General features: G+C 39.3%; 1 protein-coding gene across 4 annotated transcripts in view; it reads right to left on the reverse strand.

Moving 5' to 3' along the window:
• Positions 1 to 21,748, reverse strand: part of LOC115630427 (apoptosis-resistant E3 ubiquitin protein ligase 1) — a 32,415-nt gene that overhangs the window by 4,458 nt on the left and 6,209 nt on the right. For 2 of the 4 annotated variants that reach the window (XM_030526980.1, XM_030526979.1), the window contains exons 1-2: positions 4,544 to 4,760; positions 266 to 1,215 (exon numbers count right to left, since the gene is read on the reverse strand). In XM_030526980.1, the coding sequence (XP_030382840.1) occupies positions 266 to 1,215; positions 4,544 to 4,760 (1,167 nt within the window). Of the gene's footprint in view, positions 1 to 265; positions 1,216 to 4,543; positions 4,761 to 21,748 lie in introns of those variants that run through there. The other 2 variants (XM_030526982.1, XM_030526981.1) reach the window with 1 other exon arrangement.

Here is a 21,748-nt window from a genome sequence, read left to right on the forward strand (position 1 = left end):
TGTTGCTGTGGGATTATTAGAGGATTGTACATATCATGATTAGTCATTATTAGTGGGCTTCAAAAGAGCTCATTTAGTCCGAGGGACCAACAGACGGGGCGGACCTGTCTAGATATATTTGTCTCGTAGAGATGTCGGAGATGTAATGCCTGTTCTCTTTCCAAGGAGTTCGGTGAATTTCTCCTCAAGTTGGAACAACTATTGATGCCGACCTTCTACTAACGGTCCACTCTTGATTGTAAGTAGCCCGATAAATCGAACTCACCTGGAGGGCGTCGTCACTCTGCTCGAACAGGCACGCGTTTCCAAATTCATCGCGTGGCTCAATGTGCATCAGAGTGGGTGAGCCGGCGCAGCAAATGACTGTGCTAGCAGGTCTTATGAAGCGCGAACGACGAGCATCTATGGGTCCGGGCAGGAAATTCTTGACAAAAGGTGAACCGGCGATGTGACTGGCGCCGATCAGCACCGAGATCTTATACTGGCCCGCAGTGCGCACCGTGAACTTGACTTTGGCAATGTTTGCATTATTCGGGTCTGTGGAGGAGCCTAGCTCGCTGATGGTGACCACCTTCCGGGTGCCCTCCGTGACCTCGACGAAAAACTGATCCGTATCACAGATGGGGTAAGGCTGTCCATTGCGTTGAAAGAAGCGCACCACAAAGCACATGGTGCCGCCGACCTGGGCGGGATCCTTCCAGTCCCACTGCACCTTACAATTTGCAGGTAGCAAATATTTTCCAGTCACATACTGTAGCAGAGAGTGACGCGCCTCGGGCGCCAGCGAGGGCTGCGTCATGGCGGCGAGGGTGACCAGTCCGGCGACACTGACGCTGACCACCAGCATGCCACCCCATGTCCACGCGTCCTGATGCTGACTCGACTTGACAACCGTCGACCACAGCTGCGCCTTGAGCGCGTCCAGCTGCGCCTTCGATGTGGGCAGATTTTGGCGGGCCGCCGACCAAATTTGCCAATCCTTGCCAAGTATTTTGCTAGCACGCGAATCCTCCAACCAGTAAACGTCTTCCAGAGAGGCAACCTCAACCGCCAACAGACGTTGATAATGGTGCTGCAGTCGATGGTCCCGCAGCCACTCACGAAGTATCAGCTTCTGTTGCAAATGTAGAGCTGCGCGTTGTAGACGCTGCTCGTCACCCGGCGGCAGTTCGGGCAGACGTTCCGGATCTCCGCAGCTGGATAGCGATGAGATGCCTGCAAAGGAATCAAAGCGAGGAAGAGTTGCAAGTGAGTGGCATATTACAAAAGTTTTCGCGTTTCGCGTTAATCGAGTTAAATTACGAAACTTTTGGCTATTAAAAACTTTGTCATGTCATCATCGTCATCAGCAACAGTAGCCGGGTAAGCGGGTAGGCCGACAGGCAGGCATTATACTTGTACAATGTACAATATATATATGTATATGGTGCATGTGGAAGTATATAGCGATGCAAAGGCTTTCCCATTTATTATAAATATATGTAATGCTAATGAAAATCAGATGAAAAGCTAAAGTTCACGAATATTTCAGATATAACCTTCCAAGGAATTCAGGAATGCAAATAAAATTAGGGAAATGATTTTAAGGAACTAATAGATAAAGTTGATTTGTTTGAATATCGTTTGATGAAGTTTGAAGAAACGTTGGATAACATGTTCATATCTCTAGTGTAGTCGGACAAATACCCTTAAATTGTTAATAATTGTAATTAAGTAAAAAAGATGTAATTTTCCCTGGAACTTTATAGCCCGGGAATGAATGTTTGGTATACATACCTATACCTATTATCACACATGATAGTTTTAAGATCTTCAAGTAGATTTCTTAAAGATTGTCAACCCACTGTGCCACTGTGCAATGCCGCGCTCATCCATCAAGCGCCAGCCAAATAAAAATCGATGAATACACAGCCCAAGACTAGTCCCCTTAACAAGCACATAAAGTCAACTTAATGGTGTCTAAAATTACATTCCAACTAATTTAGTGGCGCAAGTGCGTCAATGTCGAGTGCCCAACTTTCTTTCCTGCTACAATGGCAACAACAACATGAACGCCAATCAATTATCCTTCAATTTTTATGACTACGATTGCGCCTGCAAATTACCCGCCCACAATTGACATTTAATGCGGGCCTCCAGCCACAATGGCGCCTGCCATCGGATCAGCGCCCACGAAGCTTGTGGCTGAGCAGGTGGGGCTGCAAATGGAGGGGGAGGTGAAGGTTGTTGCCCCCTTCGCTACCATCGTCCTCTGGCTGCTTAAAGGCTTATTGCCAGCGCTAACGAAAGTGCTGCCTCCTGCATAACGACGCAAAGTTTTCCACCGATGTTGCCTGCGCCGTATTTTGTATTTAATTTTTTCTTTTCAGCTGCCAGTCAAAGTCAAGTGGTAGCACAAAAGTTTAAGCTATGTTGGTGGCGCTCGAGGAAGCACAAAAAGCCACCACAGCGCCACGGCGCATAAAAGAGCCAGTTGGCCGAAGCTTAATTGGCGCAATGGCCAGGACACTTGTGCGTGCATGGTGGGTGGCCAGGCAGTTGCCGGTCAAGATTGTCTTGATGAGATCCCTCTGTCTGTCAAAGGGCTTAGCAAATTAATCTGGGGTTAAGATTCTTATTCTTCACAAATTTAGAAGAACTTGAATATTTTCATCGGCATTTTCTGTTTTCCTTCCATAAAACCACTACGTTACTTGGATATATTGGCCATGATTGGTATAAAGAGCTTTGTGTAAAATAAAACATCTAAAATGTCGACTAATTTGTTGTTTGCTGCATTCGTTTAAATATTAACAAAAGCTTCTCTAAGTAAAGAAAATAATGCTCTATATTAAAGTAGTGCTTTAATTTAGCCCCCACGTCGGCGTTATATAATATTTATTTCATTTAAAGGTTTCAATTGGAAAAACAAGTTCCTCATACTTACTTGTTGAAGATATTTATCTACGAACCAACAACTAAAAAAAGAAAAGTGCAAATATTTATACCTATATTTCTTTTTCGAAGTCGTAGATGTCTTGCACAAATATAAGTAAAATAATCGCTATAAATAGATGTGCCCCAACCCTAAGGATAAAACGAAACACCCAACCACAACTAGAAGCATAGCTATATAGTTATGTATAACTGACGTCTGACTTTCCCACCCAGTTGCGGTCGACATTTGGCTGAAAAAATGAAAATAGGGAAATTGCCACAGTGTCGAGAGTTTGCGTGCCTGACATTCGTAAACAATTTCATTTCGTTACCAATTTCTTTTATTTCTAGCCAGTCCTCCCACCATATACTTGCCCCTCTCCCCCGCTTTCCCACACTTCTCTATTTCTCGCGCGAAACGAACAACTTCCGTTTGATTTCGTTGGCGATATTTCTGCTGGTGTCTAAAATGCTGAAAAGTAGACGTGCAAACAATGAAAGGCGACTTTGAATGTGTTTCAATGAATACAGGGAGAGAAACTTTTCCGAACCAGCTCATGTCAATGTGTGGGTCTATTCGCCCTTGTATGCATGTGTGTGTGTGTGTGTGTGTATTTGCGTAATTAAAGCATTTGTAGTCAGAAAGAGTGCTGCATATTTAATAGCGCTGCGACTGACTGCAAACACCAAACGACCTTTTGCTGATTGTTTAATGAGAATTGCTAATCGTTTTAATTAAAAGCGAGCCTTGCGTTTCATTTAGCTTCGTGAAAACGAAAAAGGTCAGTCGCTATGGTAATGAAAATGTTATTTTGAAGGTCATTTATAAACGTAAACAGAAACAAGGATATAGTATGTCTGTAAATGATAAACTATAGCAAAAGAAGATTGATCCTGTGAGAACAGCTTTACAGTTCATCGATCTCGATTGGACTCGTGTTGTGGATAGTTCAAAGAACTTCCAAATTCTCTGTAATAAATTGGACTCCTATTCTGCCTTTGAAGATCATAGAGCTTGTGTGGATAGTCAATTACTTGTAGAGACTTCAATGATAAATACATAATGAGATAAATCGTTCTAGAGGTGACCGTCCGCCTGTCTCAAAGAACGTCGGGATTACGAAAACAACTTAATAGTGACACAACTTGGTGGATCCTAGTCGAGTTTATTTCATTTTTTTATTTACCCCACGATATCGAATATTTTATAAAACTATCCATAATTCCAAAGGTACATAAACTAAGTTCTGTATTCTGTAAGCGTGGCTTATACTTAAAGTTATATCTCTGTTTTTATTCGACTAATCGTACCGAAAGTTACAAGAGAAGCAATTTTGTTATAATTAATACAATATATCAATCCGCTATAGGGACTCTTCTCGTTATACTGATCTAAAATATATGTATATTTTTTCGGGTTCTGCCCATACATATTCTTGGTCAATAGACATAATTAATTATATTCCGTATTTTTTCAGTTACAGAATAAATTAAGTACACAACAAGAAGAAATTGTATATTCGATCAGGACAATCTAAGAGCCTCCCTTCTCATTTCATCTTAGCAATAAATCATTAATTTAGGATCCCCTCTCAGCATCTCAGCAATCCTTTCTAAATAAACTTACCCGTTGGACTAAAACAAAACTTGAAAGCTATGTGTGAGAAGCTCTTTCTGAAAACTGAACACTTAGTCCAGCCCACTCGAATATTATGCGCCATAAGCACTATATCATATTTGCTGGCAAGCTTCCCACTAGTTCCTTTGTATTTGGTATAAGCCCGCACATAAAGCAACTCATTGCTCAACATTTCATCCTCGGGCTTAAATTGTATTTGGCCCATGGCATTTCATAAAGAAAAGAGTTGGAATTTTTCAAATAAAATATACTACGAATTTGGCATAAAACTCGAAACTTTGACATTGGTATGCTTGCTTTAATGAAACTGGCATCAGAACTCGGCCAACATGCAATGCCCCAAAAAGCGTGCCACTTATCTTTAAAGTGCACTCACACTCTCACACACGCAGCCCAAGTAAGTCAGTGTTGCATGTGCGTACATACATATTTGCCTTCTCATTAACAATCGCAACTTTTCCAACTTTTCCAACTTTCCCGTGTGTCGCCTGCGAGTGCTGTGCACATATTTGTGCACTTCCGACAACTGTAGCACTTGGTAAATACGTTCCCCCGATCTTCTCTTTGCCTATGCTGCGCTCTATTAGCTGCGCCATTGCCAAGGATGCAATTGGAAAATGTAAGCCCGCTTTGCTTTTCAGGTTTACTTCTTTTTTCGTTCTTTGGTACTCATATCCCTATAAGCTTGCACAAATAAATGGGTTTTTCAGAACTTTTGAATTATGTTTGTAGTATTCGTATTCCAAATATAGGCTGACAACAAGCTGACAACAAGAAAGAACGCTACAGTCGAGCAAGCCCGACAGTGGTACCCAGACAAACTTCCGACACTGAGGTATATGCGCTTGTTGCTGCAGTTTGTGGGCGTAGTACCGGAGTGAAATTGTTTCGATAATAACATTTCTTAGAATTAACCGATTTGAATGAAATTTCAAACAAAAGTAGAAATTTATTAATACATTATGTGTAGTTAATGTAGCTTTTGAAATGTGGACAGTATTAATAAAATTATGTAGCGGGGGAAGGCGTGAAAAATTCACAAAAAATAAAATAAACCCGTGTAGCTTAGGGACTAGGAGCATCTATATACCAAGTTTGTACTGGCGAGAATTTGGCGAGACGGACGGACGGACATGTCTAGATCGATTTCTCTCGTCATGCTGATTCAGAACATTCAGAACATATATAATTTATGGAGTCGGAGATGCTTCCTTCTGCATGTTACATACTTTGCACAAACCTAATATACCCTTTTTACCCTACGGGTACAGGGTATAAAAATTGGTCTCTCTAGCTCTTCTAGTCTCTGGGAACCAGGTGTTCATACGCACAGACAGACAGACAGGGCTGGATCGGCTTGTACATTTCATGTACAGAGTATAATAATTGTGCCAAGTAGCGTGGCGGATCCTTTAGAAAAAAAAAACTGGTTCCATTTTTAAGTACCCCTTTCGGTATAAAAATAATTTCAGTTGTCAAAAACCACTTAAAATGTTTAGAGCTGTAACGATTAGTTATTAAATATATAATATTAAATATGAACTCTTAAAATGATGAGTAGATTACTTTTAACGATCACGTTTCGATTTCCCTACACCACGTTTAGATAATACATTTTATATATTTGTATATTTAAAGAACAAAGTATACAAACACATTAATTTGTAAGCACTCGTCAAAAAAATATTTCAAATTAACTGAGTAGCGTAAAATGCGTACAATAAAAATAAATTTACATAAAAGTACATACATTTAAAAGCAAACAAATATACATAAGTATACACGGCTTGTTTGGCATTCGCTCACAAACTAAAACATAAAATACATTATTATTTTATCCAATCTGTTGGCTTGCTCCACCATCATTTTTCCATACATATTTTTAAACATTTCCAACATCCTGGCGTCAACAAAATGTTTATTGTTTTTTTCTACTTTTTCTCCTGTCCGTTGTTGATATTTGCTTGCCAGCTTTTCTTGCCGTTTGTCGTCTTGTTCTTCTTCCTCAACACACCTATTATTTATGCTACAGTTTGCGCTTTTCTGTTGATGTTGCTGGTGCTGTTGCCATTATTGTTCCCGTCACTCAAAATATAGAAGCGTGAAGTGGGCCGACCAGAGAGGTGGGGTAAGCTCTTGGGTTTTCGATTACAGCTCACAAAATGGTGCTGCTTCCTTGTCTGTCCGGCGCTGTCTTTGTGTACCCTAGTGTTGCGAAAGAGACACAAACTGCGCCTTAATCACAGTAGCTGCTAAATAATGACTATTGTTAGTATTTGTATATCAAAGTCCTTTCCTCATAAGTCCTTTTGTGATATCATATAATCTGTAGTTCTTTTTATGGGTCCAACTTCAGGTACCCCGGAACTACTCAAGAATTTGGCAATCGAGATTTTATGTAACTTTGAGAATTAATTTTAGACAGGTTGCCCTAAGGGGCAGGACACCTATGCGTGCTGGGCAATGGCTGAGAAGGTGCTCAACACTTTCATTCTCCTCGTCTCTGAAGTTTCGGCAGACATCATGATAAAGGATGCCAAGTCTGGCAGTAGGTTTGCCAACCGGACAATGGCCTGTGGGCGCCCAGCTGGAAACTGAGAAATTGGATTTCCAATAATTCATGCCGAATCGGCAAAGAAAAAAGGAATCAAAAGCTTTGTTACGCGAATTAAATATATATAGAATACAGCTAGGTTCCAAATAGTGCGGCAAAATCGCGATAAAAAATTTGTCTGAATAGTTTAAAATGCATTTTAAATATACCGAACGCTGAAATTTTAATTTTCCCTTTATTATATCCTGTAAAACTGCTAAAAAAAAAGATAGCTAAAAGCTCGTAAATAGCGGCACATGCAGGGTATTTGCAGATAACATCCATGTCATGTGATCTAATATTTTTGAATACTGCAGATTTGCTATCGGAAGAAAGTCCCGCCGAGCAGTGAACTGTGAATTCTTAAAGTTCAAATATTATAAAAACAACAATTTCAAAATGTAAACGTTTATTTATTATTCGTTTAGAATAGAATCAATCAAATAAAAATGGAAAAGAAAGAAATACAGAAAATAAATGAAATGTTAAACGATTCAAATCATTAGTTGAAGTTGTCACTGGATCGAAAAAATCGCAGCATTCTCCAACACTGCTGCAAATGTGGGGGGTAGGGGTGGTGGTGTTTTCATTTTATCGCTGGCAACGCTTTTTGTGTTTGTTTACCAAAGTGAAAAATGATAAAATTTCCAGCATGCGGGCAGGCAGCATTGTTGTCTCTCATTGTGCTTGTGTGTGTGCTTGTGTCTGTGTGTGTTATTGTGCCGTCTGCCCTTGTATGTATGTGTGTGTGTGTGTGTGTGTGTGTGGGTGCACGTACGGGAGGGTCTGCCTGCAGAAATGAAATATCAACAGCTTAAATTCTTACATAAATATTTCATAACTTGCTGCACTCGGTTGCAGCTTAAATAAATATGCACGCATATTTTATGCACTTATAGTTATTTAATGTGCACACACAACACATGCATAAGTGTCTAACAGTAACAACAACAATGGCGAAAAATTTGCATATTTAATTTAAAATAAACCCTGGTTGCTGCTGCTCCAGCCTGCGCTGCTTGTTTGTCCCTCTTGCCTCAAGTGGCCGCATAAATTTAAATGCCACTTGCGCGCTTGCTTTGCAAATTACGTATACGTAACGAGCCCACACACACACACACACACACATGCTCCCAGCATCCTTATGCTTAGTTGCTGTCGTTGACTGCGCAAGCCTCTTGTTGTTGGTACTGTTCTCGCTTTCAACGTATATTTGCAATTTGGAGACGAAAAATCCATTCTGCTCTGAAGCGGGCCCAGCAGAATTGTCCGAACATGTGTGTGGGCTTTAAAGGTTATTGATGTTATTCTACAAATTTGAAAAATGACAACAATTCAAATTTCACATCAAAGGTCACATATTCGCATATTTCCATTATTGATTGAAGGCTGAGAGTTTGCGTTTAATAGAATTCATCTAAAATCGTAATACGTTATATAGTTGTGATGAGTACGTCTTCTAGTTGAAGCCTTCGCTTGTTGTTCTATACTCTGTACCCGAGGTATCAAATCGTTTAGCTTTGTCGAAGGCCTTACAAAGTTCATATATTCTTGATTAGGCGGACGCCTGTCTATCCCTCTGCTGTCTGCAAGTCGATAACGGGTCCGGAACAGGACCAGTTTACGATTTCTTTGAAGCACCCCCTTACTCCTTTACAATTATCTAATAAACTTCAGCGCCAATTCCATTCATTTGCAAACATTTTGATTTTTAATTGATATCTGCCACTAGAAATTTATCAATAAAGGGTCTTCAGAAAAGGGAATACATTTAGAGAAATTTCTATCAAACGAGCAATTTAATTTTCTATATTTAACGCTGTTTAACTAGAGTCGGTGTTTTTTATTGTTTCGAAAAAAAAAACGCGACAAACGTTGCTTAAGTGTCATTATTACGAGTATTTGCCATTGCTGGATAAAACCAACACTTATTTTGTCAACCAAAGAAAATATTAAGTCCCTTTCACTTAAATACCCTCTCCTCGGTCCTAATAGTACTTGATATTTAACCCATTCTTCTTTGACATATAGAATGAGCGATACGTTTAAATGCTGAGCACTCATATTTATGTATGTATGTCCCATCTCCGGCTAAATGCCTGAGAAGCAGGTTGGAAGCATCACATCTGACAAAGAACGGAGACGACAGTGCCAAGTGCTGCCACAATTACCTGCAAATGATGGCACCCGCCAAACAGACGGTGGAAAGGACGTGCCTGACTAACTGACAAACAAATGCAGGCGAGGACGAAGGAATGCGATGTGCGATGTGCGCTGCCGTGTGCGATGGCGGCATTGGTGGGCGTGCGAATAATGTCAACAGGGCACAGGCAGAGAAGACCAGACAGGCTGACTTCGTCGACTGACATGCAGCGTCTTCCTGCATCAGCACTGCTCGTCTTCCTGCCTCCACAGACAGAATTCGGTCCGCATTTTTATACTCTGTACATAAAATGTACAAGAGTATATTAGGTTTGCGGGAAAATGTAACAGGCAGAAGGAGGCGTGGCAGACCCCACAAAGTATATGTATACTTGATCAGCATGACGAGACGAGTCGATCTAGCCCTGTCTGTCTGTTTGTCCGTATGAACACCTGGATCTCAGAGATTATAAGAGCTGGAGACACCAAACTTTGCACAAAGATGCGTTATGTGTGTACGCTGTGCAAGTTTGTTTTATTTTTTTGATTTCCCCCTCACTTCCCCCCCTATGGGGGTTTTCCCGATTTTCCATTCGTATAATCGCCTATATCTAAGAGACTATAAGACCTACGGACACCAAATTTTAGTCCCCGATGCCTTATGAGAATACGCAGAAAATGTGGAATTTTTTGGAATTTCCCTCCTTTCTCCCTCTCCCATGCAAATCGTAACTCCCGTAATTCTTGGAATTTCGAACTAAAATTGTAAATACCCCCAGTTAGTAATTAATTGTCCGTACGCCAAGTTTCATCATGATAGACCGATTTAACAAGAAGTTATAGCCATAAATATATTTGCTGCCCAAGCGCTGCCCGCGGCTGTTGTTGATGTTGCTGTTTGGTTGACTGCCAACATGTTTACTCAGACACGAATAGACGCGCATAAACATACATACACTCACAAAGACGCAATTGCTTTGTATATGTGCAATTATACACCCTTTACGTGAGCTCGAATACCAAAAGAGGTAAAATCGATCAAATTTTTTTTTAATTCTCTTACTTTTTTATTTTTATAATTATTCTAAACATATGTACAGAGTATTTCAAAGTCGGGACACCCGACTTTAGCTTTTTTACTTGTTCCTTCTTTTTTTCTGCTGCAGCTGTTGCATTCTAAACTTGTTTGGCTGCAAACCTCGCTGGCTGCTTTACATTCTGCGGCTTCCTCTGCTGTTGGCCAAAGCTATTTCACACGTGTCCCTCCATTTGAATGTACAGTATGTGTGTGGGGATTGTGTGTGTGTGTGTGTGTGTGTGCGTGCGTGTGCGTGTTTGGTATGCGGGTACCCGCACCAGCGCCCACACCACAACCGCATGGCAACTTTGGTGGCAAACAGGTGCGCACACGCTTGGCCCAAGCCTCGACATTAAATGTCATTTCATTCGACTGTCGCTTGCTGCCGAAATTTCACTACCAAAGTTAAAGACATTGTCATTGCAAATTTTCTGCCGTATCAGCCAGTGGCGAAATTTATTATTGTAGCACACTTTCAGCCCAACACAAGAGAGACAGAGCCCGACTAAGGGAACTCAAGATAGAACTCTATTCAAACAACAATATTATCCAGCAGAACGCTACAGACAATCAACTAAAATACATTTTGTTGTACAAATTATTTTTATGCAAGCTATACAATACAAGTATAAGCAGTTCGTTGTTTTAACGAAACTGCAAAATGTCAATAAGTTCTATACAAAATTGCCAGGGTATCTTTATAAACGAAAATGTCATCATTCAAGTCGTAAAAGGCTTTATATAGTTTGTTATATATGTACTTGCTCTGCATACCACGTTTGCTGTTCTCGGTGTTTACGCGGACGGAATTCTACAGCGTGGGAAGAGGGGGAAATTTAAAAAAGTTAACTTATGTCTACTTGCCAAGTTTGGTCAGCCAGGCGGACGGAAAGATGGTCATGGGCTACTTATATCGATTTGTGCCGTCATGCTGACTAAAATATATACTTTATGGTCGCAGAGATGCTTCCTTTTGCTAGTTACATATTTTGCAAAAACCTAATACCCTTCGGGAACATAGTATACTTGTAAAGTATAAATAAATAAAGTATAATAACAACTGTTCAATTGCAAGGTTGGAAGCCGAGAGCTAATTACGTTGATTGAATATATATTTGTTGAAAATTAAGTAATTCAATTCTGAATTAGCCAATCTGTTTTATTGGCAGTCATTGAAATGCCTTTTCTACTACCATTAAATGAGTACACTATCCCAAACTTCCCTTCTAATTTATCGTTTTATACGGACCTTTTCCAACACATTATCATTTATGATACTTTGTTGTCCGTTAGTGTTTTTATTTAAACGGTGAATAAACTCTTCTATGCATTATCATATAGAACTCCTCTCGTATAAGGCGCAATGAATTTAATGCTCTGTATTCACACTGTATTTTATTTAATATAAAGCTGCCTGCTGCTTGACTGAGCTTTATAACAAATTTGCATTTTATATCTGTAGCTGCATCATAAATTTGCAGTGTCTGCAACAGAAGCAGCTTAACCTATTTTCTGAGCTGCTGTTCTTGGCGTAGTGAATAAATGAATTATTTATTTATATTTATGCTTTCGACTTGGCTAGCCATGAGCTTAAATATTGTTTAAGCTTAACTCAGTTATTGTTTTGTCTTGCATAATTGTGCATTATGTTTTATTACACGAGCACTGTGCGACGATGTTTATTTAATTATTCGCTTGACTGGGCTCTGTCATAAAGTTGGAAATCGATTAGCAGCAGCTTCCCTTCCTGCCAACAATTCGCAGCTTTAATTAAATTGCACACACAAGTACTATGTAAGTACTATACATTCCCTCCAGATACTTACTCGCAGCACCGAGAACAACCGACAACTGTACTGCGCATGTAAAGCTTTTGCAAAACAAAACAACAACAAAAAACAACCTAATTGGGTTAAAACCATAATGCCAACGTATTAATGTTGCACTTTGGCAGTGGCAGCAGAACAGATACAGGATACGGGCCGAGCTACGGCGGTTGGCAACACGTATTACGATGGCCCAGTGGCCAACCCAGTGGTTGGTTGGACGATGATGGCCAGTGATGTCAAAACATCCGTTGGAAGAAAAGGTTAGACATTTATGTTCACATGGGAATGAGATTTAAAGGATATACCAAGAAATTGATTGAGTTTTCCACGTTCGACAATGCTTACTTGTAAATTTCTCCACAAATAACCTTGCCTACTCATAGCTTAAGTTAAAACTTTCAGAACTATTTAATCTTTAAATCTGCTAGACATACCACTATCGGACACAGCTGCTTAATTAGTTTTTGTCCACCAATAAGTCCAACTATATCATGGTAAATTGTTCTGAATTTGACAATTTTAAGCAATTAAATTAAAATGCATCTAATCTATACAGTATGACAACATTTGTTTTGTCGGTTGTTTTTTATAGAACTGTCAAGTGAGCTATTTTTAAAATTGATTGTGCTTTGATTGTGCTTTTAGGCCAATACTGGCTATAACTAGAAACTTGTATGCCACCGAATGAAAAATTGTCTTGTACCCTACGTAAGATTATAAATTCTCGGCTTCTATTGATTAATTTTTATTTTCTTTATTTCACGTATTGACAATCCGACTCTTTGTGAACTGAAATTGTTTTCCCTTCCTTTAACCATATTAATGGTTTCTATAAAAAAAAAGAAGGAAATACCAAAAGCCATGTAACAGAATTTTTCAATTACCATGTGAGAGAAATTTATTTAAAAGTATCTGTATATCAGCAGCAACAACAACAGCAATAAAACTTGTATGAAGCTAATAGGGGGAGTACTAATCTGATGAGAGCTTTTGAACCATGAAGGCTATAGAAATAACTCTTCCTTGTATTATTCATACGGAAACTAACCCTAATTTATACTCGTGCCATATGAATAGAAGCTGATCAATTGTTACAGTTAGTCTCTTTTACTAGATGCACTTTTTGTATATATTCAGAAATACGTCGGACCAATTTGGTATTAATGGACTGTTCATATGTTTGATCAAAATCTGTGCAATAGGAACAAACGGTGCACAAAACCCTCTTAGCGCAGAAATTTTTTTGAAAGTATTCAAGAGTTTATTACTATCTTAAGAATCAAATCAAATGAATTGAATATTGTATTATTTGATCAGCCAAGACATGAATATTTTAATTATGATTATTTACCCCTTGATGCATTATGAAATATTACATTTTTTCACCGTAACTTTTATACAAGGCCGCTAATCTATTCTTTCTTGCCTGTAATTCTCATTTTCTACTTTTTAAACTTTTTCAGTTGTAAAATAAAGCCATCTGTGACATCATCAGGTAGGTCAATAACTTCCTCATCATATATGGCAGCTATATTAAATAGTGGTCTGCTCTGGTTGATCTCGTCAAAGTATCTGTTAGTACAAATAAGTTAAGACCCCCGTCCTAGGAATTTAACTAAGAAGAGATTTTGATTTGGTATAAAATGATTGCTATTTATTTGACTTTAAGGGAATACATTGCGTTGGGGTTCAGAAAAAGCCAAATGTGACCGGAAAAAGGCTGAGGTGGACAGCGTACTCTGCTACTTGACTGTAAAAGTGTGTTTGCGGCACGACTCGTTGGCTTGCCTAATACTTTTAATGGCTGCGCCACGATGAAAACTTGGCGAAAATGCCGCAAAACATTGGCAACCATTGCTGGTACAGCAATTGGCAATGGCAACTGGCTGTAGGCGAACTTTGTCTGGCAATTAATGGGAAAACATGAGCGTGTAGGCGTTAAAATGCGAGTATTGGCTGCACTACTACACACACATGTGTGCATACACATATTTATGTTAGTCATTATGAGGGTGTGTGTGAATGTGTGGAAAGATGTGAATTCCCATAAACAAATTTACACACATCTACAAAACAAAAAGAATGGCTCGAGTGTTCCAATCCATGTGCAACACTTTGGCATTTGCAATTGAAGTCTGTCTGTGTGTGTGTGTTAGTGCGGGTGTGTGTGTGTGTGTGTGTGTGAAGGACACACAAGTTGGCTCTCAGATTACGTGCATAACGGCACTTTGCTGCCCATTTGCGTTGGGCATGGCTCACTTTGAGGTTATGTCATTGGCACGCAAACCAAATTTTCGCTGTATTTTATTTTAATCAGTGGAGTACTGGCAGCAACGGGAATACTTGTACGTGTATATGTGTAGAGCATTTTTATTTAGCCTCTCCTTCCTCCTTCTTGAAGTGAAGTTGCAATTGCGTTTTTCTAATCAGCGTGGCAAAAGTTCAAGGCAGCCAACGAAATCAAGCGCGACTCGGCGGCAAATCAAACAATGAACCTCCTTTCCATTGGCAGCCACAGGAAAAGGACCAACTACTTGTATGTGCGAGTATGTATGCAAATGGGAAAAGCGAAAACCATTCGCGGCTGCTGAAGTAGTCTAAAATAAAAAATTCTTGTTCTGAAACTATATCCATTATGTAAGGGAATGAGGTAACAGAGCTTTCACCTCTCTTCTAGGCAAATACGATTGATCATTGTGACTATACCAAAGCAGGGACTCTGGCTTTTGAATGGCTGTATAAATCTATTGATTTGCAAGTGAACGATTTGCATACCCTTCACTGAAAAGTGGAAGGGTATATTGTTTATAGTGTGTCAGTTCCAAATCCAAGCTCGGACGGATATTGCCATTGCCATATTACATTCGTCTCTCCATGACCTTAACTTAAAAGTGCAAGGGTATAATACTCTTGTTGCCTAAGTCTGTAACACCTAGAAAGAAGTCTAATAGACTTCAAGCATACATATGTTATGCATATGACTTTATGATCATTATGTGGAGAAAAAATCTGATCGTAATGTCTGTCCGTTTCGTTTCCTACTTCCCCCGATTTGAAGGCTGTGAGGCTATCGAGGCTTCTTTTTGACAGGTACTGACATGATATGTCAAGACCAGCCGTGCCAGACCGCTATATCATATAGCTTGTTAAAACTTGTTAAGTGTTGATGGGGTAGTACGAAAACAGTATTCGCGTTATATAGAGTTTTGTTGCAAGGTATAGTAAAGGGTACATAGCTTCGATGCAGACGAAGATAAAACTTTCAAGTTGTATTTTAAATCAGAATGAATATTTTGAAAGCAAGTTTCAATACCGATCAATACAATAACCATCTCAATCGATCGGAATAATAAGAAGCGCTCTCTCTCTCTCTCTCTCTTTATTGGTTTTGGTAACGCTTCTAAAGATTTCAAATGGAGTTGCAAAGCCAGCAAAACTCCAAACAGAGCTTGCTTTTTTCATGAGTTATGTAGTTGTAGTTTTCCAAAAGCTGTACAGCTATACTCTTTCTCAGCATATATGACGTATATTGCTCTAGTTGGTTATCAACCATGGCCTTCAGCGAGCCACATTCATTAGAAAAGTACCCAAAACCAATAAAAAGTTAAAAAACGAGAAGCTGGATACGACCATCTGGTGCTGGATCAATTTAAAATTGTGCATGCTTCTTGAGTGAAGTCCAAGAAATGTGCACACTTTTCGCATTAGCCAAAATATTGTGGACTGTGAAAAGCGATTCAATTGGTATCTGCATTTGCGTGGCTTGCAATTTTCTTGTTGGCTGAGTCGCCAACCCCCGCCCACCCCTCTGCAATTTGTGCAATTTTCCATGTGAACTCACCTGACGACGAGGACTGCGAATGGCGCATTGTGGTGGCCATGGCAATGGAATTTATTTCCGATTCGGGTGACCACATTTTGTTGATTTTCTTATACAGTATGCTTGTACAGCTCGTAGGTATATAATATTTTTGCAATATTTATTGTACGCGTCGTTGTTTAAGTTATGCTTTTGATATTTATTTTCTTATCCTTATTCAAATTGTTTACAACTTAAGATCTAAATCATTTTGCGCTTCGTTTTTTATGACAACGGCGCTTCGTGGTCGTTGTATATTATTATTACGAGTATATTTTTTGCTTTTTAATTTATTAAAAAAGTTTTTGTAAAAAGTTCGGACATATTTCATGAATAGCTGCGAGTGTCGGGCGCGCCACTTTGCGTAAGTTTCAAAGAGAAGTTGAGAAAGTTTTACATTATAAAAAAAAAGGAGAAACGTCAAAGTTGAAAAAGCATTAGATAGTATGTGTGTGTATGTAAATATTATATATACTTGTACGGTTGCCATAAGGGTACAAAAAAACTTAAATTTTGAAGACTTTCAACAGAGGGTTCCATCTGCTGGCTTAGACGAGTGTAAAGCACACAATCTGATGAATAACATAATAGTATTTTCAATTCTTAAGTATTGAAAGTTCACATTATTAAAAAGAATCAGGTCTGAATACAGAGTTTCAGTCACGGAGAGACTCATAAAGCAAAGTAAATGATGATTAGACTATCAGTGTGGTTCCATACGCGTTCTTAGCCAAACAGTGATTAAATAAACTTGTTGAAAAACTAACAAACTTTTGTTACGGTCTAAACAAATCATAGATACATACTTATATTATTAGCTAACTTTTTAATCTTTTTCTCCTGGCACTCTTGTCCCTCTGTTGCGGACCAAACCACCCGCTGCTCTTAACGACGCCCCATAATAGCCGCCATTAGCACCGCCATTATTTTAAACTACCAATTACCAACACAACAATAGTAAACAAAACAGCAACAACAACAACAACAACAGCACTGCTGCTCCACACATTTCGTATGCAAGCCCAAAATGTCGCCGAATGTCGAATGTAGTTTATAATGTCGGGCCAAGAGCGAACCAACACCAACTACTAATATTGATCTACTGGTATTAAAAATGCAACAAAATAAAGAGCTGATGTACTTATCTTGGAAGGCCACCAAAATGGCTCTAGGAATACATTATGATACGTTTAGCTTTGGCCTTTCTACTCTACGGCCAAGGAGCTTAAGAGGAAACTGTGCTAAAAGCGTTTTCAAAACGTCTTCGTGTGGTGGGCGGCCACCAGAGTGCAGCATCAGCAGCAATATACAGGCGATTGTTTTGACAACACAATCTTCAAGACTCAACAACAACTACCAAACAACCTCTATTGTACTATACATTGTAAGTTGGTAAACAATTGAACATCGGTTGCCTTCCACCCCCCTGCCAACCCCACAGTCCACATGCGTGTGCTAAGGGTTTTCTTTGTATGTTTTGTTTGCTTTTCTACCTAACTTAAACAGTTTAGATTGGAGCGCTCTGGAGGAGAGGACAGGCACGAGACGCAGGCAGAATGTTTGACTTTGCAGGACTAGACAAAATGTTAAACGCTTTTTACAAAAAAGTTTCAGTTTGGAAACTCATGGATCTTAAATTCTTGAATATAAAAACTTTTTTGTTTTCAAAGTTCTCAAAATGTTCGGTAAAGGAATTAGGACGCCAGCAATAGGGATAGTGGTTGCTCTGATGGCTACGCTGACATCTTAGAAAGTGCTCTATCAATCATGCTCCAATAAGTTCTTAAAATCGTATTCAGCTTTCCTCTGGCTGACTGGTGTGTCAGCCTCTTCATTCATACTTTTGGATACCTTTATTATCCAACACAATCAAATTTGTAGGTCTTTCTGTATTTTTGTGGCGAATTTTCTAATTATTATTGTAGGTCATGGCTAGGGATGGTCAGTGGCCAGTCTTTTCAAACATATTAATATTGGCTTAACAAGCCACACTGGTCGCCCAAGCATCTAATAAATGAAAAGTATCCTATGTTGGATCACCATCATCCAATACTTGTATAATATAGTAACTCTTTTCGCCTGCTTTATTGCTTAAATAAATACTTATACAGATTATTGAGAAAAAAAAACACTTTATATATTTATTTATTGATTACAAGACAATTATAGGCTAAAACGTGACACACAAGCACAGGGGTACATAACTCTTGAATGAAGGGATTTCAAGAACGGTTTACTTGCAATAAAAGCAAGTACAATCTAGTACTAAAGCACTGACTACAATTTGGAATATAACGACAGGAGATACAGAGTGTCCATTCTAATGGTTTCACAGGCTACTGCTGTTAATGAGCGCAGAAAACTTTACCAATAGGGCGAAGGGTACTTGAGCCGGGGATTGGAAAAGGACAAATTTCAATCACATATTCCTAGGTTGGCTGTGTCGAGTTGGGGAACATCTCCAAAAACTGAGGTTAAAATTAATTGTACGAGTATTTATTTGGCATAACTTTTTAAACCACCACTACCTTTTTTAAGGGAACATATCCAAATACAAAGCACTGACGTCGGAACAGTAAAGCTATAAGTTATGTATACAGGTACATACCTTAAAAATGCACCACCGAGAAGCAGATTAATATTTAAATGGTGGTCGCAAAAAGAAAACGTCCTCAATTGTCAAAACCATCTCTAATGAATTAATTTTGATTTGCAATGAAAAAGTTTTCGGAATTTAAACTATCACTTGTATACCCATACCTGTGTTGATGCTAAATTTCAAATCTGTTATCCTGTTTCGCCCATAAATAACAAATAGTATATATGTATATATATATTGATCTTGTGTGTGTGTGTGTGTGTTTGTAAGCAAACAAAAAATGATGCGGGCCTGTTAGTGAATAATTTTTCAGTGGCAAACACGGCAGCTTCATCCTCATTATCAGCATCGTCATTATCGCCATCATTATCATTACAGTCATCATCGCAATCAACGGCATCATCAGCGAGTCGTCATTGATGGCGCCATTTTTGTTTTGCCGCACTTGTTCGCTAACCTGCGAATGTCTGGTTATATATGTATGTACAAGTATGTACTACATACTACTATACGAGTACGTATGTCAATGTTTATAATGCGAGCTGACAAAGTTTGTGTGCCGTTATGGGCGTGTGTGTGTGTGTGTTTGTTGCTTGTTTGTTTGTACGTGTGTTTGCTGTCGGAATTTGTAATGAAAGTGAGCTGTTCATTTGCTTTAGGGTCGCCTAGCGGCCTGAAGTCCTTTAGCGCACATTTTTGTGGCTATGGCAGGAAGCAGCGCAGCCTTTTGTTTTTTCACATACATACATACATAAGTATGGACATATGTATGTACATGGAGTAAGTGTATATAAAAACTAAAGTATATTTCGCTTGCCATTTTTTACGAGCGAAAGACAAACATGGCCAACAGACAAGCAAACAACCATACAAACAGACAGTCAGACAGACAGACAGACAAGCGTGCAGATTTGAAGAAGGATGGGGGTCAGTTGAGACCATCCTCCTACTTAGTCATAACTTGTATAATAAATGGGTATATATGTATGCTATATACATACATATGTATATATGTGCGCCTGTTCGACAAAATATAGGCATGATACTGAAGCTTTTACGACAGCAAATTTCTTTAGTGCGCCATTTCTTGCCCTTTCAGCTTAAAAATGCTTTCTGTATGCTAATGGAAGTGAGCAAGTATGTTAAAAATAAAAGAAGCCAAAAGTTGCGCATGTACTGCATTTCATTTTTGTAGTTTAAATATTATGTAGACATTGCAGTTGTATTAAGAAAAATGTTGAAGTTTCCAGCTCCATGCCCCTGGATGGAAGGAGTTTGTATTCACAAGTATAAGTATTTTAATGAAGATGAAAAATGTCCATCTCCATTTAATAAGATGCATCCACGATTGTTTTTTTTTTTTACAAATATTATGATTTGTCTATAATTTTGTTCGCTGTTGTCGAACAAAAATGGCCAACTTAGTATCTTTAAAGTCTAGAAAGGGCCAGGTCTGATATAAAAACATTAAAGAATTGTACTTCTAAGATGCATCGTACATACATACAAGTATGTAAAGGCACGTTAACATTAAAATTGTGTATGATGTTCTTCTTCTTTTTTTATTTTTAGTCAAATGTTATGTAAGGAAACTATGTATTTTTTGTGTTGAAATGCGCAAAAAGATTCGCATTAGCGTTCATTTTGTTTTACGCATTCAAGGACAGTGGCCGTAGAGGAGCAGCCGAAAAGCACAACAATATGATAATTTGTGGCAAGCTGGAGTAGTGAGTGCGAACGAGACGGCATGCGCAGAAGCTGCTGCTGATGCTGCTGGTGCTGCATTATAATAATTGTGCTTGACAAATGCCACTGACAACAACAATAACCAGAAAACAAATGGATTTTCGGCGAGCAGAACTCACAGTGGCAGAGGCTGGGGCAGGGGCTGGGGCAGGGGCAGGGCAGTCATATGGGCTCTAACACTGTAGGCCGCAAGTAGTTGCCGAGAGTCCGCGGCTAAGAGCACAGTAAAAACAAACAACACAATTGCGTTCAAAATGGCGCGCGCGCCACATCGCCAAGTTGCAGGCAAGTGTATGTGTGTATGTGTGTGTATGTGTGTGTGAGTGAGCGAGATGGCGGACGCAGCTTCCTGCCATCTGCTCTGGCTTGGCCTACAAAGGCCACAAAACACACAAAGCACAAACACAACAACATTTGCAACTAAGTACAGCAACAGAAGCAATTGCACAATTGCACATTGTATGTACAATGGTGGAATACATACATACATACATATGTATGTACGAGTACTCGTACATAAAAGAGCGGGCTGAGACAAAAAGCCGAATGGCTGGCTAACTGTGCGGTTTGTAATTTACACACACATGCCTACAAACATGCATATGTAAATATATGTATGTGTATGTATTATGCGTCTCGTCTGTATTGTCCAGAGTAGTTGGAGCAAATCGTGACCTCCGACATAGTGGATGGTTTCTTCATAGGTAGTATCTGGGCTCCCCTTGGGCTGATGGTTAATAGTAAGCGGAGGAATTCTGAAATGGCTATGTCTATATACTGTTATTGTCACCTTCGCTTTATAAGTATGGCTAAGAGGTGTGAGGGTCAGTTGCAGTAGTTGCAGGTTTAAATGTAATTAGCATTCATTAGCAGTTGGCACGCATTAAAACGAGTAACAAATGCCAAAAGGATAGTTGATCTTAAAGCTGGTAAAATTTTTTGGTGATTCTAAAAAATGTTCCATACATCAACTCGTGTGTCTAAGGTCCCGAAGAACTCCCCCGGGCAAATGGATATGGTCGCACCACCACGCATTAGAACTGCAGATGTTCGCAGACAAAAAACGCAGAGCAAAGAAGCCCTCAAGATCCTAAAGATAGACTTCGCGCAAGGAGTACAGATAAAGAGAATCCTTAACTTATGCTACAGCTAAACAATTCAGAAGATGGAACTTCTGCATTCAAAAGGTTTCAAGAGTTCCGAGCGCTGTCTCACCGGGTGACGATTGAGGATCTGGTTGAAGTCACGAGAACCTGCAGCGTTTTAAAAATTGACTTTTGAGTAAGTAGGGTATCAGCCTGAGATTGGCTTTTTTATGCTCCTCAAAATGCAGTTTTTATGCTCGTG

The sequence above is a fragment of the Scaptodrosophila lebanonensis genome, unplaced genomic scaffold, assembly GCF_003285725.1.
Source record: "Scaptodrosophila lebanonensis strain 11010-0011.00,11010-0021.00 unplaced genomic scaffold, SlebRS2 tig00001410-arrow-pilon, whole genome shotgun sequence".
In the NCBI taxonomy this organism is placed as follows: Eukaryota; Metazoa; Arthropoda; class Insecta; order Diptera; family Drosophilidae; genus Scaptodrosophila; species Scaptodrosophila lebanonensis.